The sequence below is a fragment of the Cibotium barometz genome, chromosome 48 (genome assembly GCF_041138505.1).
Source record: "Cibotium barometz isolate CiBa-2024 chromosome 48, ASM4113850v1, whole genome shotgun sequence".
NCBI lineage: Eukaryota > Viridiplantae > Streptophyta > Polypodiopsida > Cyatheales > Cibotiaceae > Cibotium > Cibotium barometz.
Window position 1 is genome coordinate 46,399,681 of NC_141093.1, and position 26,619 is coordinate 46,426,299.

General features: G+C 42.0%; 1 protein-coding gene across 1 annotated transcript in view; it reads right to left on the minus strand.

Annotated features, from left to right (window-relative positions):
- LOC147611227 (2-cysteine peroxiredoxin, chloroplastic-like) overlaps positions 1 to 26,319 on the minus strand; it is a 39,850-nt gene extending 13,531 nt beyond the window's left edge. The window contains exons 1-5 of the mRNA XM_086785358.1: positions 26,137 to 26,319; positions 25,922 to 25,981; positions 22,632 to 22,713; positions 22,388 to 22,467; positions 21,959 to 22,084 (exon numbers count right to left, since the gene is read on the minus strand). Of these exons, the coding sequence (XP_086641484.1) occupies positions 21,959 to 22,084; positions 22,388 to 22,467; positions 22,632 to 22,713; positions 25,922 to 25,981; positions 26,137 to 26,319 (531 nt within the window). The remainder of the gene's footprint in view (positions 1 to 21,958; positions 22,085 to 22,387; positions 22,468 to 22,631; positions 22,714 to 25,921; positions 25,982 to 26,136) is intronic.
- Between the last annotated feature and the right edge of the window lie 300 nt (positions 26,320 to 26,619).

The window sequence follows — 26,619 nt, forward strand, 5'->3', positions numbered from 1 at the left end:
GACATACTCTTTCTAGGATAACCATAAGAGTCCTTGTTTTTTGTCATGCGTAATATGCATGCCCAAAATGTGTCCTGCATCTCCGAAGTCCTTCATGTCAAATGCCTCATGCAACTTGGCATGAATGCCATCTAGCTCATAGCTATTCCTACTAGCAAGCAGCATATCATCCACATTAAGAGTATAACCAGGCTGCCATCTACGGCCTTCTTGGTGTAAAGACAGTGATTTGACTCACCCTGCCTGAAGCATTGAGATCTCATGAATGCATCAAACTTGTGATACTATTCCCTCGGTGCCTGCTTAGGCTCTTCTTAAGCTTGCATACCAACTTCTCTCTACCTTTTTGCACAAAACCCTCAGGCTGCTGCCTGTAGATGTCCTCATGTAAGTCACCATGAAGAAAAGTAGTTTTGACATCCATCTACTTCAACTCCATGTGCTCTTTCGCCACCAAGCCAAGCACACATCTGAGTGGTCATCAACACAACTGGCGAGGATTTCATCAAAGTCCACACCCCTTTCTTGCTTGAATCCCTTGGCAACTAACCACGCCTTATACTTAGGCACTTTATCATCTATGACTTTCATCTTGAACACCCACTTGCATGGAAGCGCATGCTTCTCTCTTGGCAAAGAAACAAGATCCCATGTGTCATTCTTCTTAAGTGAATATATCTCCGACTGCATAGCAAGCTCCCACTTGCGCTTGTCATCACGAAGCACAGCTTCCTTATAGCATCACGGTTCTTCACTTTCAGTCAACATAACATAGTCTGCGCTCGCCTGGCACAAATCTATCTGGCGGCCTCGACATTCTAGTCGACCTTCTCAAAGGCATGTCAACTTGCTGTCCATTATGCATATTAGCCATATCCGGCTCATCATATCCACCGACTGATAAACTATCATCTGCCCTTTGTTGTGAACCACTAGGAGTACCTGGTTGTACCATTTGATCATCATTGGATGCATGAATAGCTTGCGTTCTACCATGATGTGATGTAGAATTAACATCCTGAAAGGTGACCCTGTGCATTTCAACATGTTTGATGGGTGTCTTATGCATCTTCTTCTCATTGAAGACCACATCATGGCTGTGTATGATCATTTTGCCTTCTGAATCCCAAAGATGATATCCCATCTCTCTACTTTCACTATAACCCAGAAAGATGCATTTCTTAGATTTTGGATCTAACTTCTTCCAAAGCTCTTTTGGCACGTGCAAATGCCTCAACCCAAATATGCGCAAGTGATTGTAAGAGGGCTTCTTGCCACTCCATGCCTCTTTGGGAACACTACCATTCAAATTCTTATTTGGTAATCTATTAATCACATGCACTGTAGTCTTCAGTGCCTCAGCCCAAAATCCACCTAACAAACTAGAATGAGAAAGTATACACTGCATCCTCTCCTGAAAAGTCTGGTTCATCCTCTCTACAACTCCATTCTGAGCTGGAGTACAAGGAGTAGTAAGCTCCCTCTTTATGCCACGTGTGTAACAGAAATGTTGAAACTCATCAAAGACACTCTCCACCATTATCAATCTGCAAGCATCTAAGCTTTCCATCTGTTTGATTCTCAATCAAAGCCAACCATTTTGTGAAACACACTGAATGCATCGCTCTTACGAGCCATAGGATAAGCCCAAACTTTCCTGATTGCATCATCAATAAATGTGACAAAGTATTCAGTCCTGCCTAATAATCATGCTTGCCACACACATTGTGTTCATAAAATTCATAATCTGAAAAGCTCAAACTCGACACACAACCCAAATGACATAAGATTTTCATTCCATTCTAACCCATATGGCCCAATCGGCAATGCCACAAAGAAGTACTTGGTTGCTCGGTTATACCAATAACATGATCAGAAATACCTGATACATGCAAGGGATACAATGTCCCACGTTTGGCACCTCTAGCCAAAACCATAGAGCCTTTCTGAATCTTCCAACTCTAAGATCCAAAGATGGTCTGATAACCACTATCATCCAATTGACCGACTAAGATGAGACTCTTAGTCAACCTGGGTACATGATGTACATTCTTCAGAGTAAATGATGAACCATTGGCAAATAAGAACTTGATGTCACCCACTCCCATTATGTCAAATGCATAGTTGTTTCCAAGATGAACATAGCCATGCATTCCACTGTCCTAAGTGGTGAACCAATCCCTATGGGGAGTGACATGAAATGAAGCACCGGAATCAAGGATCCAATCTTGTGAATATGCATCATCTGATGTGGCAAGTGCTTCTACAGGTAGACTAGTCATAAACAATATCTCATGGTCACTATTAGTGGTGACCGCATTGATTTCCTTAATCTTTACTTTTCCTTTCATGTCAGTATCTTTTGGTCCATCTTTATTCTTCTTTGCATCCTTTTTCTTTTCCCTTTGCTCTCTTTTCAATGCATAACACTCACGTTTTAGGTACCCCTTCTTGCCACAATGATGGCACTTGATATCATTGCAACTGCGTAACTTGCCTCTATCATAAGACTTTCCTCTAAACTGCCTTCTACCACGATCAACATTTAAAGCTGCATCTTGCTTGCCATGATCTATAGACTTCTTCTTGATCTCTTCTGCAAGCAAGCTTCCAACGACATCATCAAAGATCAGTACTCCGCCAGGTGCAGAGTTACTGATAGCAATGCGGAATGTATCCCATGATAATGGCAATGAACATAGGAGAAAAATTACCTTAATCTCTTTACCAAAGATCAACTTTTGTGCCTAAAGCTAACTAAAATTAATGTTGAATCTATTCACGTATGATGCAATGGTTCCACCCTCTTTCAATCACAGCTCAAATAACCGCTTCATGAGATAGACTTTGTTTGACGCAGTCTCTTTCTCATATGTAGCACATAGCTTGTTCCACAGATCATGCATAGTCTTCTCATTGACCACTGTAAAATAGACTAACTCAGCAAGATGAAGTCTGACAGTAGACTTTGCTAATGCATCCAACTCATTCCATTCATCATATTCCATTCATCATCTTTCATGTCTTCTGGCTTTGTAGTTATCTCCTTCAAGGGCTTTAACTGCTTCTTTTAAATAAGCACATCCTGAATCTTTGTAAACTGTAAGTTTTTGCAATTTTGTGAGCTCTATAACTCTTCGTGCATAACTCAGATGAAAAAACTTGCAAAACAAAGTTTACAGCTTGTCCACTAATCTAGGACTTCTCAGTTAAATAAGCACATCCTGAATCTTTGTAGCACATAGCTTGTTCCACAGATCATGCATAGTCTTCTCATTGACCACTGTAAAATAGACTAACTCAGCAAGATGAAGTCTGACAGTAGACTTTGCTAATGCATCCAACTCATTCCATTCATCATATTCCATTCATCATCTTTCATGTCTTCTGGCTTTGTAGTTATCTCCTTCAAGGGCTTTAACTGCTTCTTTTTCCAAAGTGAGAAGTTCGTGCCGTCGAACTTCTTGATGTTGTATTATATAGTTTGCGCTCTGAATGTGACAAAGACATGACGCACAATACTAATAGAAAAGATCACAAATCCTAGCAAAAGTTAGACAGAGTTTCCCCTGCAAAACCTCAATATATCCACCTCAAACCGAGTGCCAAAATCACTATCCAAGTGTCCAATCACAAATTCATAGACCATTGCAGCATGTACTGACTGCACTCTGACAAAATTCTCATGTCACACATGCATGTGCTGACATCCATTGGCATGTATCACTGTCAAACTGATATATCTCTGCAATTCACAAATATAAACCTATAGAACTAGGAAGAGAGAGCCGAGCTCTGTGACGAGGGAGTGAAAGGCCCACGGGGTCGATTGTATGTTATGAATGCAAGGAGCTTGGAAAAAGAATGTCAGAGGAGATCAAACTCTATGTAAAATATGACTTTTTGCAATTTTGCAGACCTGATAACTTTTTGTGCGTAGCTCGGATAAAAAAACTTTCAAGAGCAAAGTTGTAGCAAGTCCACTAATCTCAAACTTTTCTATTCAAATCAAAGGCCAATTCCACACAAGAAAAACGAAATTCAGTCCCAAAACAGGCTGTTCTGTCATGCAAATAGTAGCAACAGTAATTTTTCTTTGTAAACTGTAAGTTTTTGCAATTTTGTGAGCTCTATAACTCTTCGTGCATAACTCAGATGAAAAAACTTGCAAAACAAAGTTTACAGCTTGTCCACTAATCTAGGACTTCTCAGTTCAGCCAAACGCTCAATTCCACACAGGTGGAGAGATAATTAGTCCCAAAAATGACAATTTAGTCATGAAAAAAAAAAAAGCATAAAATTCTACCAAGTTCTTGCAATAACCACAATTCCCTTTCAGAATGCAAATGTAACACATGTAATAGTACTCCACTGTATATAATCCTCAGTTTCAACCAAATAAAGGCTCAAAGGCATCAAAACTGAAGAAAATTCTTGCTCAATAGGCATTCGAATCAGAGTTCTTGCAAAAGTTCTCTCCCACTTCAAAATAGCTTTCAAATGAATGAAAGAAGCTCAAATAGCATGAAACCATGAAGCAACAACCTCTAGTACTCGGAGCAACAGGATCCCTTCAGAAAGTAACTCGTTTTTGCTTCCAAAGGCCAAAAAACAGCAAACTACAAGATGGAATCACATTATAGCAGGTTATTTTTGCTTCCAAGGGGATAATAGATGACTTCCCCCTCTCAAAACAAGTAACAAATTGTCTGGGAAGATGGAGGCAAGCTGTTGTATATACACCAAATAGTAAAAACGACCAAGTGTATGTCAAAATACAGCTCCCACGGGCAGTAGCAAGCTCTGACAAGTTGGGCAAAAGAAGGAGGAAACTTCCCAGGCAAAAAATGAGCGTTTGGAAGTAAGGAGATGGTTGGAGATTGTTGCTATAGCCCAAAAACAAGATCTATTCTCTTTGTTTCGAAGCTCTAGAGAAGGAGAAACACTCCCACATGCTTCCACAGCAGTAGGAAAGCAGTGGGCAACAAGAAAGCAAGGAACAATGGCTTTGACACTAGTTGAGAGAGAGCTAAGTAGAAACACTCATGGGGTAAGGGAGAGAGGAGAGACACATGTTTGGTGCGTGCTCAGTCACCCTAATCTTCTGAGTCTATCATTATATATATGATGGGTATGTATTGTATATAGGGGTTTTAATAGGCATAGGCCTTTACTCCCAACACCTCCTACACAGCAAAACAATATCTAACTATCTCCTATGCAATATACTCCTAGCCATCAGGAAACATAACTGCACTAGGGGAAGGAGAAGTGGGCAAAGAAATCGGATCCTAAAAGGGACAAAGATTGGCCACAAAGGAGTGGCAAAACCATCAAGCTGTAGGCATGACTCAGTCTGTCCTCTGTCTAAGCCCGGCTCAAGGAAATATTGTTGATCCTCCAAGGTGGACGGCGTGACAACTGAGTCGGTAGTCAGGGCAACCTCCTGCATAAAAGAGAACGTAGGGTCCTCCTACATAAAAGAGAACGTAGGATAAAAGGAGACATCCAAAGGAACAACATTCTCATGAGGCACAACCCTGTCAATAGCCTCATGAAAAGCATCCACAATGAAGCCATCCTGCAGAACAAATGAGACGCTATGAGGAACAATATCCACGTGAGGCAAACCCCCAACTTGGGTCTCTTGAAATGCATCTCTATCCATCTAAACAAGCAGTAAACCGAAGTCACTACCCTCTTGACGGACTCCCTCTAAGCCTACGGAAGTCTCAAGAGGGGGTCGCCTCCTGCACAACGGATGAATCCGATGACGTCTCTGCCAATGAACTGTTGATGTCTCTGTCTAAGCATCTGTCTCATCCTGACTTGCCTAGAAAAAATGAGCTCTCCAAGAGGGCTATCTACTATAAGGCAGTGGGAGCCCTCCTGGATTGTGGCTCGAATCTGAAATGAAACCTTTGAAGGGATGGCTGAAGTGATTGGAACCGCTGGAGCGACAGAAGCCTCAAAAGAAACAACAGAGGGAATTGGTGACTGAGAAGGTGGTTGAGGAGGAGCCTTCCCTGGCTCTGACTGATGGTCAGGACAATCTCCAATGAAGTGACCTCGTCTCTGGCAAAAGAGGCACTGATCTAGAAGGCCCTCATAAGAGACCTTCTGAAGTACCACAATCCCTCCTCTTGAAGATCGAACAACTTAAGGAGATCCTCACTCTAGGGACTTCTGTGCCCACAAGAGAGTGAGCATAAGAATGTGGAGGATCTGGAATAATAGTGTAAGATTCCTCCCCCCAACCCCTTTTTGATGTCTAGTATATTCCCCTGTAATCAATTCTTTTTCTGAAATATAAGAGATCTTGTTTGTGACTGTTTTAACCTAGAGAGAGAAAATATGCTAGAGAGAGAATATTCAGATTATGAATATTTTTGGATAGAAAATTAACTCATCTTATTAAAATAAGTTCCCCTGAAATAGAAATTCAAAAAGAATTTTCCAATGTGCAATTGGAATTAAATGGAAATAAGTATAAAGAACCTTAGTCTAAGGGTCTAGATTTTCAGAAATTTTTAGATTATGGTCCAATTAAGGTTCCTATGGGCCAATAGCATCAATCCATGTGTAGGGAGGAGATAAATCCAATTCGTAAAAGAAGATACCCAAAAATGAGTAAATGCTCACATAAGATGAAGAGTTGAAAATGTACAAGGTTTATTAGTAAATAAACACATATGTAAGGAAGGGGAGTTCTTTAAAGGAGGTGCATATTTCACATAAGATGAAGAGTTGAAAATGTACAAGGTTTATTAGTAAATAAACACATATGTAAGGAAGGGGAGTTCTTTAAAGGAGGTGCATATTTCACATAAGATGAAGAGTTGAAAATGTACAAGGCTTATTAGTAAAAAAACTATGACACATATGTAAGGAAGAGGAGTTCTTTAAAGGAGGTGCATATTTCACATAAGATGAAGAGTTGAAAATGTACAAGGTTTATTAGTAAAAAAACTATGAACAATAAAATTTTGACACATATGTAAGGAAGGGGAATTCTTTAAAGGAGGTGCATATTTCACATGCTTGAATGAGTTTTAAACTCAAAAATAATGTGATATTTTTATCTCTCATCTCTCTTGAACCAAACCAAATCAAAATGGAACCAAACCGAATCAAAAAGTAACCAAACTAGGTCCAAATCTAGTCCAAATTCAACCAAACTGACTTGGAAAATTCTAGAATCAGTTTGTTTGGTTAGGAGCTCAAATCTTCCTATAAATAGAAGCCTCCCCTTGTTGAAAAAAATATAGTGTCTTATGCTTTGTCACTCTACTCCACCTAAGTCAAATTAGATAGTGTCTTATGCTTTGTCACTCTACTCCACCTAAGCCAAAATATATAGTGTCTTATGCCTTGTTACTCTACTCCACCTAAGCCAAAATATAGAGTGTCTTATGCATTATTACTCTATTCTACCTAAGCCAAGAGTTGTGAATTCTTTAATAATTCACTAGTTTTTTGATACTTCTCTCTTTCTTCAATCCCCATTGGTGGCTTCATCAACATACTAAACCAATTGATTGGTTGGGGGCCTCTACCGTGAATAAAGAATCAAGCAAATTATAAGGTAAGTATATTGAATTTTGATCTTTCTATAATTTCTCAATGATTCTCTCTTCTCAACCCCTCTCAAGCTTGAGAAGTTTAATTGGTATGGTTTTTTTAAATGCTATTGAAGTTAATTGGTGAATAGTAGTGAAGAGTTACATAATTTAATAAATGCTATAGAAGTTAAATTCTATTTATGTTTAAATTCTAATGGTTTTTATGTAATTTCTCTCTCTCACTCAAGAAATGGTCATACTCATGAACCATTCTCAATCCAAATGAAGCTTTTCATAAAGCCTTTCCTTAATCCAAGATTAAGCTATGCTTGAGGCCAAATTAATGGCTTTTTGCTATGCTTTTAGTTTATGCACATTGATGATTCAATCCATTATGGATTGATGACCCAATTAGAGACCATTCTAATTGTTTTCTTAATGATCCAATTAGAGACCATTATGGATTGATGATCCAATTAGAGACCATTATGGATTGATGATCCAATTAGAGACCATTCTAATTATTTCTTTAATAATGAGCTTTATCCCTTAGAAAAAAATTGAGATTTATCAGTCATAGTAGCGGAGCTATGGCAAAATTTTTATAGAAATTACGCATAAAATAAATTCATTCAAAGTATAAAAAGAGGAATTCCTACCATATTCTAGGAACTATCATCCTAGATTAATTAAAAGAATTTTATTATGCATGGAGATGTAGATGTTGCATGTAGATGTAGATGTATGGATGTGAGTGTGAATGTGGAGGTGGATGTATGCATGGGACGTGGATGTATGCATGTAGAAATAGATGTGTAGATGAGGATGTAAATGGAGATGTGGATGGATGCATGTAGATGTAGAGGTATAGATGTAGATGTGAATGGAGATGTGGATGTATACATGTAGATGTAGATGTATAGATGTAGATGTGGATGTGGAGGTGGATGGATGCATGTAGATGTAGATGTATAGATGTAGATGGGAATGGAGATATGGATGTATGCATGTAGATGTAGTTGTGAATGGAGATGTATATGTATGCATGTAGATGTAGATGTATAGATGTAGATGTGGATGTGGATGGGGATGTATGCATGTAGATGTAGGTGTATAGACGTAGATATGGATGTAGAGGTGGATGTATGCATGTAGATGTAGATGTATAGAGGTGAATGTGAATGTGGATGTGGATGTATGCATGTAGATGTAGATGTGTAGATGAGGATGTAAATGGAGATGTGGATGGATGCATGTAGATGTAGAGGTATAGATGTAGATGTGAATGGAGATGTGGATGTATACATGTAGATGTAGATGTATAGATGTAGATGTGGATGTGGAGGTGGATGGATGCATGTAGATGTAGATGTATAGATGTAGATGGGAATGGAGATATGGATGTATGCATGTAGATGTAGTTGTGAATGGAGATGTATATGTATACATGTAGATGTAGATGTATAGATGTAGATGTGGATGTGGATGGGGATGTATGCATGTAGATGTAGGTGTATAGACGTAGATATGGATGTAGAGGTGGATGTATGCATGTAGATGTAGATGTATAGAGGTGAATGTGAATGTGGATGTGGATGTATGCATAGGGATGTAGATGTATGCATGTAGATGTGAATGTACGCATATAGTTGTGGATGTATGGATGTGAATATACGATTATGATGTGAGGGAATCTGAAGTGATGAGAAGGAAATGATGTGATGGGATGAGTATACATATAAATGGAATATGGAATAAGTAATGTAGATTGAGGAGGGATAATGTGGAAAAATGAAAGTTAAAATAGAAATTGTATTGTAAACTGTTTGTAAATGCTGTTTGTAAATGCTGTCTGTAAATGATTGTTTTATGTCAAGAATGCTGGGGGGAGCATTTTGACCGTCTTGTGATTAAGGTCGTGATGAGAAAGTTGCAACTGCTGACGGGGAGTCAATGAAGGACGTCTCGCGTAGCAAGGTCGGCCGAGGTCTTGACCAGCCTCGGTGCGATTAAAATGGTGAGCTTCCGGTACGGTGGATGAGGGGCCAAGGAAGCGACCTATGCGTGAAGCGCTAGGTTACCTGCGAAGGATCCTAGAGGGTGCTGACCATACGGTGCTCGGGCTCTGGGTTGCCTAGGATACCCACGCGTGCGTCGAGGAAGATATTGGAACAGAGTTGGAGTTGTTTTCTGAAATCGAGCATGGATCTGGTTGATTGACCTTGCTGGTCTTCAATGGATGAGTCCATGGCTCCTTATATGGATCTGTTGGTTGATCTTGCTGATCTTCAACGAGAGTCCATCTTGTTAAGTGATTATATTGCCAAGTATTATGGGCTAGGAACTATCGAAACGGCTCCTGAGCGTTCTAGTTGCCAATGATGCCATAGATACTCTGATGAAGGAATGATGGGAAATTAAGAATCAACTGGATAAATTGGAAGATGGTGATCAATGATACTATGGTTTTATTAAAGGATTGTTTTAAACTAGTTGAATCTGGTTGAAAAAGGCAATTTCATATTGGGTGTGTGAGTGGTGTGACTAGTTTTATTTTGCATGAACATCCGGCTAGGGGGCCTTGGAACTCTTTTCCTTGGTACCCGGGACAAAACCTAACCAAATTTTTAATTGGATCCCATCACTACAATGGTTGGGCGGTTGGCTAACCCATGGGATTGGATGGGGTTAGGCTGGACTGATGGATCCGTAAATCGAGACTCAAACTTTTGTTTTTACGATAGAAAAAAAAAAAATCTCGGACAGAAACTGTTCTATGGATAGGAATCAACGGCTGTGCCTCTTGAATGGGGAAAAAAGCGTTGATCCCAATGATCCAAGTGCAAATTTCTTCCTTGAACTGACTAAGTATCTTATAGATGTAATCGGATCATCTCGATCAGAAATGATCTTGACTACGTTAGAGTAAAAAGTTATCCTGGTGGAATCGCCCGTGCTTTCCGGTAGAGGAAGTTTTTCCGGGTTCGGTTTTGGAACAACCGACGGATTAGTCTCTTATCCGGATATCCGTGGGCGAGGCCCCGAGTGTGGGACCCCTGTCCCGCGCGAGAAGCGCTACTTCCGCTGCCAGTACCCTGAATCCGTTGCTCGGTGGGAACAGGGATCTTACAAATAGTACCTGCCTCTCTAGCCAGATTCTCTACTGCCGTCTGAGTAGAAGTGATCTCAGCTGGAAGGCCTAGAAATAGCATCCAAAAGTAAACCTACCTTGGTCCCAAAGAGGAAGTAGAAAACCCCCTCCGCCAAGGCCACAAGTGGATAAGTCTACTTTGATACTGCAAAAGGGACCTCAAAGAGCTCTACGAGCCTGATCTGCTGACTCCAAACCGAAGGAGAAATAACCCTTACTCAGCAGTCTGAAAGAGGTGACCGTGACTCCCAAAGAAGCCATATTGGTATAACCCAGTTACAGAGTTGTTCACCTTTGGCTGGTAAGAACAATCAAATGGGGTGAACGAAGACCTTCCTCTATCTGGACAATCATTTGCTCAATGTACAAAGGGAAAGAGACAAAAACCTTGGCTTCCTTTGGGTGGGCTATGGGAGTGACATTAATGTCCTCCACGGTCTCAGCTTCCGCTACTATTAGGATGCAAGCTACTCCAACCAAAAAAGAACTCAAAAAACCTTTGTCTCAAGCACGAAGCAACTCAAGAAAAGTGCACAACTGTCCTGCAAGAACCACCTCACGCTGCCCCTCCATAGAGAAGAACAAAAGGCACACTGCTGCAGCTAATGTCCTCGCCCCCCCCCCCCAAAAAAAACAGCAACCTCTGAGGCGAACCGATGCAAGAGTAACCAGCCATAAAAAGGATTAAGAAGAGGTGCACAGAAAATGCAGGAGACCTGCAAATAGGAGCTGGAAAGTCGCACAGGAGGGCCAAGAGAGGGGGCAAAGAGAGGGCTGAAGAGACCCCACACAGGAGCAGCAGCAATGCGCACAAAAAAGGACAGGGGGCGCTGGAAGTGACGCGCAAAGGAACCCAAGGGAGGTGCGCACAAAGACGTAAGCAGGGTGGCGGGCTGAGGCTCGAGCAAAGGGGAGGGGAGCAGCTCACATCGAGGCCTTTTCTTTGTGAGCTCCCTAGATTTTCAGCCCATTGGGTATCGGGCAATAAGAAGGAAGGTTATTAGAGATTTGACTTGATCCGCATGTAGCTTTCCAAATATGCCCGGTTGTAATGCTTGCCAAAATCTCCGAAGAGGTATCCACCGAGGCCACAACCCTCCTAAATGGGGAATCTGCAAATCTGCATCATCTTGCCTCCATATTGATAGTGCCCAAGAAAGGTCATGCCTCTCATAAAAGGCCTGAGGTCGAGAGAGAGAGCCAGGACACTTAACCCCAAGTCATAAAGAAGGGGGAATGAACAAAATAGCTCAAGATTCTGGCAATCCCTTTCCAAATAATCCTTGCATGTTTGCAATCCCATAAATAATGCTGAATGGACTCCATTGCAAACAAGCATAAAAGACAAGTAGCATCTTTCCCAAACCTGGACCTCCAGAGCTTCACTGCAATCTTTTCATACGATAGCTAATTTGTTTTATTGTAAATTTGAGCATAATATATTCTCAGGTTTATGAGTAAAATGTTGGGTCAATGTTAATAGTCAAGAGATCAATTTGGGTATTTCAAGGTTGATTGAGTAAGTCGATTCAGTTACATTCTAGAAAATCATAGATGATGCCATAGGTGTGTGGAATCAAGTCTATGAGTGAATCATTTGGTTGATTAAGAACATAAAAGTAGTGTTGGCTAGATCGACGTGCACATAGTTTGAGATTGATTGATCAAGTTCCTCAATAGGTTAAAAACTTTTTGATGGTTTTGGATTTTTAAAGGAAATCGGTGAGGGACTTAATTTTCCTATTTGTAGGAAGATCATGACATAAGGGGAGGTATGGTTTCATCAAGATAGGGATTGAGAAAGGATTGATCACCTTGACTAAGGGAGTTTTATATGGCTGGGTCTATCGTAGTGGTATAGGATTCTAGGATATCCAAAATGTAGAATTTTCTGATGTGTACATATCACCGAAGATGGATCAGTAACCTAGAGTGGGTAAGGGTAGGAGATAGATAAGTAAAGTTCATGAAAGACCAAGGCCTTGAGCAGAAGTGGGAAACCAAACTAGTTGAAGTCACCAAGATGAGGATTGACTTTTGCGATTCCTTTGAGAGCCATGCAAGATGATACCTGTTCCATTGATTTAGGCCCCTCATACTCTTTATAAGGATGCTTATTGATTATACCTTGATTGAATAGAATGTTCCAAATTGTTATGTTGAAATCATCGTATAGTGTTGTGACCAGGGGTTGAATTCTATGTCACACTACACTCTTAAATAGGTACAATGAATCTGCTTTATAGGGATGGAAAAATCTTATTTCTCTATGCATCCCGCGATTAGTCAGATAGTAGAAAGCACAATGCTATCTAAGTGGTGGTAGACAATTTAAGGACAGCTGGAATGGCACATTGGATATTGGGCAACATTTCAGCTTGCATGGTTGGTGTGGTTTACAATTTATCCTCAAGTTTATTAGGCAACATGAGGATACATTGGTAAAAATGATTCTTGTATATCCTGAAGGGACCATATGATTGGTCGGTTTTATACAGTTGGTATGGCTATTTCCACATTCTTTAACATTAAAGGACTAACAGGTAGGGCAACTCATGGCAGATATTCTTTTAAAATGTTGAAGATTGAGCAAGTTGGAACCTGATAGGATGAGTATCCCTAGGGAAACTGCCCAAGATGAGGATACTCATATATATTTGTTTAAAAAAGGTTCTGAGATCTAAAAGGGAATATATATCTAGATGAATCCAAGAACATCCCCAAATTCACCATACAAGAAAGTGCAGTTTATAGCCTCAGAGTAGTTACCCACAAGGCAATAAACCATCATGCATACTTGCTACTATTACATCCCCACTAAAGTCATCAATGCCCAATTTCAAGGAACATTCAGCCATTATGAAGCGTAGTATTTAGGTAGAAGGTTAATCAAACATTTGTCCATAAACTCTTCATCCGCAGCTGCTCGCGCACCTGCCCTTTGCCCTCTGCCCGTGCACCTCCTCTCTTACATCCATGTCGCTTTGTCATCCTCTCTCCACCACACACACCTGCCCATCTACTGCACCTTCCCTCTCCGCCAGCATTCCCTGCCTTGTCTCTCCTGTTCGTTGGCTGTCACATCATCTCTTGCACACCATGTGTAGCTGCTGGTCGGCAAGGTCTGCTTGTGCTTTCGTGCTTGAGGCGGTCTGATTAAGCATGTGAGGCTTCTCCCCTTCCAGTTTACTTTCCTCTCCTTCTTCCCTCCTTTTCAACTTTCCTCTTGCCAGCACTTGGGTTTTCCTTGAATGGCAGCACCCAGCCAGAACCGGAGTCCTGTTAGAGGATGGCTCTATCAATGAGTCCATCATCATGAGGCGTGGCATCTTTTCTCTTAAGTTCACCAAAGACGACACTACAAGACATCTTTTGGCGCACTCTCCCATTCTAGTGGGAGATGAGGTGATGACCTTGGTGCCTTCGTATTGAAGCTTCTCTGCCTCCACTTTTGATGTGCGTCATCAAATTCCTAACTTCTTGGTCATGCTTCTTTTTCCAAGCTTGCCAGTAGAGCTCAAGCATAGGGTAGCAGATTTCGTGCCCATTTTGGCATGGTACTCTCAGATTCTTTTGCAAACGCGGTGGTGAATGCAGGGTGCCTTGAGTTTGGGTGGCAATAGAGGACCCCCTAGCATTACCGACTGATTTAGAGATTGTCACAGACTTGAGGAGTGTGTATCAAAGGATGATTGTCACTGGTTAGCCCAACCAATGTCTACGTTGTCATAGCTTTGGCCATTAGGCGAGGGGTTTGCCCACAATTCGCCAGGAGTGAGCCCCCAATTGCCCCTCCAGCGGTTGTTGTCGACACTTCGGCTAAAGTCCTGACAAAGGAGCCCCCACGGGCGGAGGGGTAGTGGATTGAGGTCAAAAGCAAGTTGAGCAAAGGAAAATGCCTGAAAGGTAAGGCTCAAACTATAGACAAGAAGCAAACACCAATGGCAAGCAGGGTAAGCAAAATAGAAGACAATAGACATATACGGTCATGGAGGAGCCCCTCCACCTCAGCACCCCCCCCCCCCCCACTGCTACCCCTTCACTCTTAGCTCCGACCGACACTTCCTCTGCGCCTAGCGCAGCCACTCCAATTCCTTTGGTCTTGCCGTCCTTACCTCCATAGGTTAGCTTCGTATATGCCTCTTCACCCCCGCCCCCCCCAGCCTCCATAGGTCCCCCCCGTTTCTCCCTCTCCTCCTCCACAACTCCTTCATTCCCTTGGAGAAGTGCCTCCCTCCCCAGTCAAGTGATGACAAACAACTCTTCTCGGGGCAGCCAGGGAGAGCAATGGAGAGTGAGGTTTCTTCCCAAAGAGTTCTTTCGGCTTGGCCCTTGGGAGTATCTCAAGATAGCTGATCGAGGCTTCTTCCTTGCCATGCTGGCTATCTCAATGTTTATAGTTTGTCGCTTTGTTGATACTTGGATCACACTATTAACTCCACCAAATGGTCCCTCGACTCAATCTCACCTCTGCAGCACAGGAGAGGAGTAGCTTGAGGACTTGGCTTATGATTACATCATGGACTAGATTGCCCACCACATGGAGTTGGATAGGTGAGACCAGGGTGGATCTGCTACTATCCCACTTCGCGGTTAGTGAAGACATCTACCACATTATCCTCAATAGGAAAATAATGAAGTGCAATGTAGCCGTCATCAATACAACCTGAAATGAAATGATAGTGGTTCTCAATATGCTTCAAGTGAGCATGAAACACCGAATTATGAGCAATGGCTATGCATGACAAACTACTACAACAAATGGATGTGGGAACATCCTCCTGCGAATGATGAAGGTCATACATGAATTTCCTAAACCACATGCACTCTGTTGTGGCTGCATTTGGTGCCTTATATTCCACTTCATTGGATGAGAGGGATTTTTTGGGCTGTTTCTTACTTTGCCATGAAATGGAAGTGCTGCCCATAAAGAAACTGTGTGCAAAAGTTGATCTTCTTTCATCACAATGTCCTGCCCAATCTAAATCTGTATACCCATGAAGATGTACATCATCTTCTGTAGCATAATTCAAACCTAAGTGTGATAGTAGGAGATTGCATGAATTGTGATAGCAAGCCTGTGGCATAAGAAAGATCCGGTCTGGTAGAGCACAAATAGATGAGATTGCTAACCAGCTCCTTGTATAGTGTGCCATCAAACTTCTCTGTAGTATCATACCGCTAAGTTTGAGTCCCTTCTCCATAAGAGTACACACGGGTTTGTTGTCCTGCATCTTAAATTGCTTAATTATAGTCAAGGCATACTTGGATTGAGCAACCGAAATGCTTATCAGCCGTTTGCCAAAACTCAAGTCCCAAACAATAGTATACTGGAGGAGTTTCCTGGTCACCACTTCTAAGAGATCAACTTTCTTAGGGAATGGAAGGGTTCCCCCTTTTGCTCTGAGTCCACCACAGGGTTGACATGGCATTTGCAACCTCGGTCTTGGTTATTTACTCCTACCCTTTGAGGAGTCCTTAGACCATTTTGGGTCCTTTCTTTGTAATTCCAATGGGAGCCCTTTCCTTTCGGATCTCTTTCATACTTAATAGAATCCTTTTTCTTGGGAAAAAAAACAATAGTGTAACATCCCAATATCAGTCATCTCAAACTCTGAGAATAGCATGGTCTTGATGGCTGCAATTTGCTCTGCATCATTGCATGCGAGTATAATATCATCCCAATATAAAATGAGGATGACTACGTAGCCATGTTCCTGCAAAACATACAAGTTGGACTCTGTTGGAGTATTGCAAAACTGATGTGACAATAGACATGCATGTATGGTGGTGATACCAAGCACGTGGTGCATGCTTCAACCCATATAATGCTTTACACATACTTATGTTCCTTGCAACACAAAAACCTAGAGGTTGCTTCATGTATACCTCCTCTTTGAGGTCCTCTTTGAGGTATCCATTCAAGAATACCCCTCTTGACATCAAACCGATACACTAATTAACCATATGAGGCAGCCATGGCCACAACAGTCCTGATAGTAGTCATCTTGGCTACAGGAGCAAATGTCTCTTCCCTTCTGCTTGTGAATAACCCCGGGCAACCAAGCTAGCCTTATATTTTTCCACTTCACCATTGGCATGATATTTCACCTTGTGTACCCACTTTGTGCCAATGATAGATCTGCCAATTGGTAAATCAACTAGGTCACATGTTGCACTGCCAATTGGTAAATCAACTAGGTCACATGTTGCATTCTTTTGAATTGAATTCATCTTTGATTTCATGGCATCCATCCACAAAGGATTACCTTATGCTTGAAGAAAATTAGCAGGCTCCTCTGGAACTTCCATCAATGCGGTCATCAATGCATAGTTGACTTCATGAAGTCTTTTAGTGGCACCCCGCATCCTACTAAGAGTTGGCTGCAGTGTTCGAAAAAAATAATTTTGCCAAAAAGTTAAAAACCTTCATTAGAAATTTGGGAAATTATTAATTGAAGAATTTCTCAAATTTTGGAGGTTTTCCTTCTAAAATTTCCCAAATTTTGCAGGTTTTTGTACCTTCAAGTTAAAAATTTGAAGGTAATTTTCAGAAGTTGCAGGTGCAAATTACACTAAACCTGGGTTTTTTTCGAACACTGGTTGGCTGTTCACCAACATCCTAGAGGGTGGGTCTGGTCCATCTGGGAACTGAAATCACTAATTTTTCTACTAATATAGCAGGCTGAGACTTTGGCCTTCTTTGATAGGTGATAACCAATCATTCAACCACACCATCTTCGGCTATGTGGGCATCTCTTGCTGTCCTGAATTTACTGTTTGTGGCTGCAGCACATCGCCCTCTTGTGACTCATCCATAGGCCCACTAAAATCAATGACAGTAAGAGGAGTAGTGGGACCTAAATCTTAAATATCTTTCAAATCTTTGAAGCTTTCAGCTTCATTGAATACCACATCTGTACTAATAATGATCTTCCGTGTGACTGGATTCCATATCCTATAGCCTCTGCTTGCATGGCTGTATCCAACAAAGTCGTGACCTTCACAAACCCTCTGTCATAATCCTACCTCGCGCGCCGCCCTGGTCGGCAGTTCACCACGCTGCCCAGCTCCCCTCCTGTTTTTTCCTTACACCTACTCTCCGCATCACGTCTCACGTTGTAGCCTCCTCTCCCTAGTGTAGCACGATGGCTGGCTGCCCTTCTTGCTCGGGACCCCCTGTGTGCCTTGCCTCTATTTGAAGCCTTTCCAGCACTGGTTTGCCTGTCGGAGGCTTCTCTCTCGTGGCTAGTTTGCTTCCTCGGGCTGGTCATCTACACTCCTCTCCATCTTGGAGTAGGAAGCACTCGAGGTGGGGGTGTCTGTGCATTCGGTTGTTTCAAGCCACTTGTGGCTCAGGCATTGCACTATCTCTTTGGAGGGGGCTTGCTCCCTTGCCCTGTTGGATCTCCATCCTTGTTCTCCAACAGCAATGATGGGACTATCTTCCAGGAAGCCGCTCATCTCTACGAAGGTCTTTCCACAGGTAGCCAGGAGGCTTCATGTGCGGCATCTATGGAATTCATATTTCTCTATGTTACCCCCCTCTCTGGTGGCTTTACCCTATTGAGTCGAGGCGCTTTAGTTGGTTTGAGACAGGAGGCTGATTGGCGGAGCTGGCTATCGGTGTTCCCTTGCCAAGCTGTGGCTGCTTCCTTTAGCGGTTTTCAGTTGGTTTGAGACAGGAGGCTGATTGGCGGAGCTGGCTATCGGTGTTCCCTTGCCAAGCTGTGGCTGCTTCCTTTAGCGGTTTTCACCATGGGAGGTGCTTCGGGCAGATTTCGGCTGACGAGAGCTCGATGGGATGAGGATTCCTAGCATACTCTAGATCTAGTTCAATGTTTGGATTGTTTTCCCTTGGCTCAACCCTCTTCTGCCATTCTTGAAGGCAGCCCACCAAGGTTGAGGTATGCGTCTGCTTTGTGGTATAGGCTAGGGATGGCTGGTCTTGGCAATGGGTCTCCTTTCAAGGTTCCATTGAGCTTAGGCATACCTTGCACCATGTTGTGCTTCTGCAAGTTACGATTGTTTGTGCGCCCAAACCATGCATGCCAAAGAGATGTCGGATTTGTAACACTGGCTGCCATTGCTTGAGCTAAAATGGGTTCAGCATCAAGTGTAAACACACCAATCTGCATATGTGCATGTAGCAACCACTGCAATACCTTTGGTTGGATCCTTGATCCTACATTGCAAATCCTGAAACTCAACTAGCATGTGTTGTTGAACCGCAAGTGTTGGCATGGAAATAAGATTCCTCTGAAGTCCTGGCACATGCCACACATTGCGAATAAATTGTGCTTTTCCATTGGGCAATATCACCAATGCTAGATACCTCTTGCCTTGTGTCATTGGCAGTTGTCACAAATCTGCCCATAGATGGGGAAAATTCCTCAAACCACTCCCTACGCTGGGAGTCGTGTGTTTGGTGGCCCCACTGTCAATACATCATGCATCTTGCAGTACAACTATGGCTTCACCACTTGTTGCATGTGTCTCATCAACCTCCTGCATAGCAACCATTGCTTGACCACTTGTATCACGCATGTCCTGAGCATTCTTTGGCATCTCATGTGGCTGTTTTTCAGTTAGAGGCATTCCCCCCCTACACAGCAACTCTTCCTCAACCAAAAACACAATCTTTGTCATCTTTAACAATATGTGCTTGCTCATGAGATGGCTGAACATCACTAGAGGCTGTAGCAACAGTAGCCTTATTGAGCAAATCAGCATACTTTTCCTTTAGCTGGCTCTCTCCTTGATGCATTTCCTCCCTTTGGCTGCCATTTACCAAGCATCTTTTGTGACTGCTCTACTGCTATGGAAGCCTTTGGCTAGCTTGTTATTCATTTTCTTTCCTTTCCAAATAATCCTTGCATGCCTGCAATCCCATAAACAATGCTAAATAGACTAAGTGCAGACAAGCATACAGGACAAGTAGCATTTGCCCCAAATCTAGACCTCCAGAGCTTCACTTCCATGAATGGAAAGCCAAAAAAACATAGTCCCCTTTCTATTCCTGTGAAACCTCCAGAGCCTCCTCAAAAAAAATTTTAAAATATCATCAGAAATCTGAAAATTCTCTTAGTAAGGAGCTCTAGAGGGGTTCCAACACATGTTCGAAAGCTGAAGTCTCTTGGCATTACTAACCATGAACTGGAAGAAGGGAATAGTCTTCTCCCAATGCTTTGCATCAATCCCCCACTCCCCTAAATCACACTGTAATTTTTTTAATGGAGAAATCCCATAAAGCCAAAGTCTCCAAGAACTCAAGGCAAAGGGGGTCATGATCTAAGTATCACCCTGAGTCTGAACCATCCTCAGCAAAACCTACAATCCTGACTTGCTGGAGAAGAACCTCCAAAAAGCATCCTCCGTAGATCTGGACAATCTGCCATCAGACTGCACATCAAACACCAAGGCATCCTCATGTGAACGTATGTAAATAAACCTCCCATGGCTCCAGGGAAATTCAATGGACAGAATCATGTTGGATGGTGAGTTTGTCTACACCATATTCAATTTGATTTGATTGGTCATGGTCGGTTTTCTGTTAGGGAAAGATTACATCGTTTGGCTTGGGCTGGGAGTTAGTGCTCTTGTCAGCTACATAGCGGATCATAGATAGTCCTGCAATTGTGGACAGGTTTTGGTGGTATGGGACGCCAAGGCTGATTAGCATAGATTTGTAGGAATCATGGCTTTAGCACATGGACTGGAGGAGATTCAATGCAGAGATTGATTGGGTAATGGGTTTGCAAGCCTCCATTCAATGGATAGAATCATGGTTAGATGGTGAGTTTGCTTGTTGCACCCATTTTTTATTTGATTTGATCAATCATGATTGGCTTTGTATCAGGTAAAGATTTGATGGTGTAACTTGGACCAAGAGTCTGTACTCCTACCATCTACACGACAAATCACAAATAGTCTTGCCGAAGGTTCCTCGTGAATAGGTTCTAGTGGTATGGAAAGCTAAGGCTATTTGTGGAAGTCAGAGCTTTACCCCATGGCTCAAGAGAGATTCAATGGATAGAATCATGGTTGACGGTAAGTTTGCTTGTTACACCCGTATTTGATTTGACTAATCATGCTTGGCTTTGTGTTGGGAAAAGATTTTGCTTGGATCAAGAGTCAGTACTCTTGCAACCCCATTGTGGATCATATGTAGTCTTGCCGAAGGTCCGTCATGGACAAGTTCTAGTGGTATGGGATGGTATGGCTAACTGGTAAGAATTTGTGGGAATGGGAGATTTAGTGGATAAAATCATGGTTGGGAAATGAGACAGCTCTAGGACTAGCTCCAGGACCAGCAGAGTATTGAGAAAATCTATAAGAAATGCTCAGCTGTTTACTTCAGCTTTGGCCCACAGCTTGGGGGAGGGGAGTCTTGATGGATAGAATCATGGTTGGGTGGTGAGTCCGGCTCCATGACCAACGAAGTATTGAACAAGTCTATCTATCATGCTCAACTATTCACTTCATCTTACATGCAAGAACACTTAAGGTACAGCATGATAATATGGTGTCACAGCTTGGGGGAGCTTCGATGGATAGAATCATGGTTTGCGTGGTGAGTCACACCAGGACCAATGAGTAGTGAACACGCCTATTGATTATGCTCAACTATTCACTTCATCTTACATGCAAGAACACTTGAGGTCATCATGGTAATATGGTGTTACGTAGTTGTTCCAGGAGAACAAACTGTATACAAAGACACCTAGAGCTGCCCATACCAACATCGGATTAATCAATCAGGCAGACATATATGCTTGAATCACTACAAACGTGCCACAAAATATTTCAACTTTAAGCATGCATCATCACTAATGCATTATTCAGGTGTTTTCATTAAACTTCACGACTGATGGAACAAGGTTTTTTCAAATTTTCAGCCTGTCTGCTGGAATAACAGCACTGACAGAGATTGAACTCACTTCTCCCAATTGAGTATCTAGAGACTCACTGCTATGCCAAACTAACAATGCACCCATGCTGAACAATTCTGAGAATGTGAATTTTTAATCTGTGAGTTCAAAAAAGAACAGGCTCAACATTGAAAGTTGTTTTGAAATTACGCCAATTTAGCCTTCAGACAAAAATGATATTTCTGAATGGCACAAACACTCACCAGTTCACCAAAAGTCTTTATTGAATAGGTATCTCATTATATAAACACTAGTAGTTTCTTACTGATTTCTTACTACCTTCACATTGGGATCTGTACAAGTAATTGACTTACTTGATCACGAATCAAAACATTATAAGCCCTTGATATACTTTTTGTTAAGTCAGATGCCAAAGGATAACGGAGATCACCAAGGCCACCAGACTTCCTATCTATCTGTACCCAAGCGAGGTGCGAAAACTGCATTGGTTAACAGAAATAACAGCCACTCAATTTTTCTTTTGGAATCACTGCATACACAGCTTCATGTGCACATCTAGTTGATCTTTAACTATATTGTAGAGATTATATTCTTCAGTATTCACTGCATGCTAATTACATTTGCAAATACCGCACTTCAACATGCACTTTTTTTTTTCTCATCAAACTTGATAACCACAGCACATTTGTCATTCAGTAAGACAACTCATATTGGAATGAGAATTAAACATATAGATAGTGGATCCACTTACGAAAACAGTAAAGGATTCAAAAGAGGCTTACAACACTGTCTGTAGATACACCAATTATGGTAGTGTCTAATTTCTCGAATTCTGAATAATGATCACTAAAAGCTGTGATCTCTGAAAACAATTTTTGCAAGCCAAAGGTAAGGCATCAGCACAACTCTCCTGACCTAGTGCCATATTCAAATGACAAACAATCAAGACTGAAATCGATGTTGGAAATTGAAACCCACATTGATATATCTGTAGTCATCAATTCATAAAAAGGGGGAAATACGCACCTGTGGGACACACAAATGTGAAATCCAAGGGATAGAAAAAGAGAACAATGTATCTCTTTCCAAAAAAATCCGAAAGCCTGACCTGTAACATGTAAAAACCCCTTTTCCCTTATTGACGATTCATTCATGATTATAGAATTCCTGAATAATTATTCATACAAAAGGGATAACCTCATTGGGAAGAAGCTATTAAACAATCATACAACCAAGGGGAATACTCATGTGGCGAGTTAATATGCGATAATTCTTTCTATCTTTAGTTTAATTTTGCCCTATCAGCTACCCTTTTATTATTTCCATCTCCTATGACATTGTCTCTTGGATGAAGAGATTGGCTTCACCTTAAGCGCTGGTATGACTAAGCTTGCCTACCTCTCCAGAGACTTGAAAGAAACTCAATATGCATACATTTGTATGAATGCATGCTCTTGTTTTTGTGAGTGTGGAGTGTATTTTTGTGAGATATTGATACAAAAGTTCCACACCCACTACCGAGCAATGGTGACATTAGTGGGGATGTCATAGTATAGCCAATCCCTACCATGTATGATGGGCTTTATTCTTTTTTGTCTTGTTGATGATTACGACAAGGTTATAAACTGCACTTTTTTATGTGATGAATTTGGGCATGTTCCTGGATTCATCTAGGTAAATATATAAAAGTGACCGACAACAAAAGGAAGGCTTAATAGTTCCTTTGCAAATGAAATCAAAGTGGGGGGGGGGGGGGGGGGGGGGGGAGAAAGATTTATTAACATCTGCAAGAGGCCAACTAGCCTATGAGACCAAAACGAGAGAGAGAGAGAGAGAGAGAGAGAGAGAGAGATTTTAAATCGCTCTTTAGATGCCTAGAAGGCATATAGGACAAAAGATACATAGAGAGAGAGAGAGAGAGAGAGAGAGAGAGAGAGAGATTTTTAAACGCCTTTAGACACCTATAAGGCATATCGGACAAAAGATACATATCAAAGTGCAGTCACAATCCACTTCAGGGTGCCAATGCACAAAAACAAAACACGACTACCAAGAGAGAAGCAGAAGTAGAAGTAGAATATATTAATGTCCTCGGGGGGCCAAAAATGACCCCTCTCAAAAGAGGTCAGGAGGTCTCGAGCTCCTAACGATACATAAAGAGATGGATAACGAAAGGTCCCATAGCTGCTGGTGGGGTAGTAGAGAGTACCGGTAGTACTCTATGTGATTGCTCAAAAGAGAGCTAAAATCTGCTCCGATGTGTGCATATCAGGGGCATTGCATAGCTATATCTTCCTCAGTCTCTACAACTTGTAGGTCACATAACTGACAAAGTCAAGCATGTTATGGTAAATCCTGCCAGCCACCTCTCTCTATCGCAAGTGTATGTGATCTGTGTAGGCTACTCTATGGGCTATCCATAGGTGCCACTTATTCCTTTTGGTATGTGCCTTGTAGGTCTAGTTATTATCAGTTAGGACCTATGGTACAATTAGTTCATGTACCGTTTATGACACCTAGTAGTGTTGTGACACCCTACTCTAGCGTTTCATCATTTTGGATCTGGTCTTTGTATTTTCCATCACTTCAGAAATCTACTACAACAGCTCGCTTCCTTCCTTGCTCCCGCCTCTGTTGCTTCTGTTGTCCACTCCACCTAGCAATGGTATCAGAGCAGGCGTGGATCCTAGTTCCTATCATTTCCGACTTCGTGGTCTACTCGGAGATCCATTTCTTGCTTGGTCTTCTTCTCTCGTGGGCTGCCCAAATTAGGTGGCCTATTTGTCTTGTTCCTTGGAGCAATTTCAGAGAACTTCATCGCCGGAAAATCCTTCCTAGGTCCTCTCTTAAGTTGGGCAACACTCTTTCCAGGGATTCCTTGCTGTTTTTTCGAGTTTTGGAGCTTCTAGAGCCACATATCTGTTGCAATAAGCTGGGTGACCTTGATTCTGAGCCATTTAGGCTGGGCGACACCAGTTCTAGGCATTCTCAGGCAGAGCGACACTTCTACACAATCTTGCAAGGTTGGGTGACCTCATTTGCAGGCTGCACTTGCTGTTTTATTGCTTGAATCAGCTTCCTAGAGCCATTTCTCAGTGCACCCTCATTTGTGCCTTTGGATTTGGTTTTTCAAGTACCTTCTTTCAGTGGACAACGATGCACTGTGGTAGTGATCTTGTATCAGTTGGTTTTATGCTTTGAAAAGCCTTGAGGCTTCCACATACAGTAGTTGATATTTGCAGTTGAGAGCTTGGTTCTCATAATCTTTCCTTTGTCACTTTTGATTTGTGCATTTGCCTGCATAATGGCCAATGCCAAGGACGATATCTTTAGATTCTTTGGTGCTAAGGATAAGCTGGATGGGGTTAACTACCCCATGTGGTCCTTCATGATGAAACATGTTCTTGTGGCTAAGAATTTGTGGAACATTGTTTTTGGCAGTGAGCCTAGGCCCTGTCAGGGCTTCTACTTCTTCATCTGGTGATGTTACTTCTGATTCCTCTGCTAGAGAGGCGTTTATGTCTCCAACGCAAGAGAAAATACAGTGGGATGGCCGTGATGCCACGAATTTGTGCAACCATGGCACTTAGTCTTCATGTATCTTGAGACGTTTCGAGGATACTTCAACCCATACCATTAAGGGGGGTTTGTAGGCTACTCGATGGGCTATCCATAGGGGCCACTTATTCCTTAGTATGTGTAAAGCTCAAAAAAACCAATTCTCTCTCTTGGATTCACTGTCAAAATACAGTCACAGGTGAAGGCATCTCATTTGCCACCCAGCCACCTCAAGGATGCATGAGAAGTCCACTCCTACGTAATCTCTATCTTTCTTTTCTTTTTCATGCTCATCCAAGAGCCCACAATTCCCTAGATAGTTCTCTTGCCATATGTCATCATTTTAGGCCTCTACCTTAGTGCACCATTTTACCCCTCTCTTGGGCACATTTAAAATTCATTTGCCCCTTGGCAATTTGCACAGTTCCGGTGCACCTAGGCCCAAGCACTTGGAACTACCTAGTCGATGCCTATTCACCCACATCTAGGACCTTGGCATTTACTTCCTTTGACCATTTATTTTTTCGCACATAAAATATTACAAATATTAGTCCTCTAAGGCAAAATGCCCACCGATGTTTCTGAGGTCATGTCATCTCGACTTGAGCATAACATTCCTTCCCTCTTCAAGCATCAGCATCCTCGATGATGAAGTCTGGGAATGCTCTCCGCAACTGATATACGGATTCCCAGGTAGCGTCAGATAAAGGTAAACCATGCCATGCAACCAACATCGTGGGTATCTTCCGATTGCGTACTTGCATTACTCCTCGGTCCAAGATTCTTGTTGGTTTGCGTCTTGCATTATCCTCTATCTCCTGAAATAAAACAATGCCCTCAATAAGTGAGTCACCAGGATGCAAAAACTTCTTTAAACGAGAAACATGAAACACAGGATGCACCCTACACCCTTGTGGCAATTCCAACTTATAAGCAACTTTGCCTGTTCTTTTCAGAATTATCCATGGCCCACAATATCAGGTGATAACTTAGCACACTCTCCTGAAATCAAAGACTTCGAGTGTGAAGGAACTTTGAGAAAAACTTTTTCTCCTTTCTCAAATTCTTTGAAAGATCTATTTGCATCCGCATAAGATTTTGCTCTATCCATAGCTTGTCGGATGTTATCTTTCGCAAGTGCTAGCATCTTCCGCATCTGGACTACATAGTCTGCGGCACTAGGCACTTTTTGGGATACTCCAACCGTAGTTGGATTAGCTGGTCTATAACCATAATTTAACTCGAATGGACTCATTCCAGTCCCGACGAATGCTTTCTATCATTGTAGGCAAACTCCAACAATGGCAACCACTTGTTCCATGTATGTTGCCTCAATGACACATATGACCTCAGCATATCCTCTAAGGTGTGGTTGACTCTCTCCGTCTGACCATCCGTTTCAGGATGATCCCCACTACTCATGCCCAACTCAGTCTTTAGTGCATCAAATACCGCA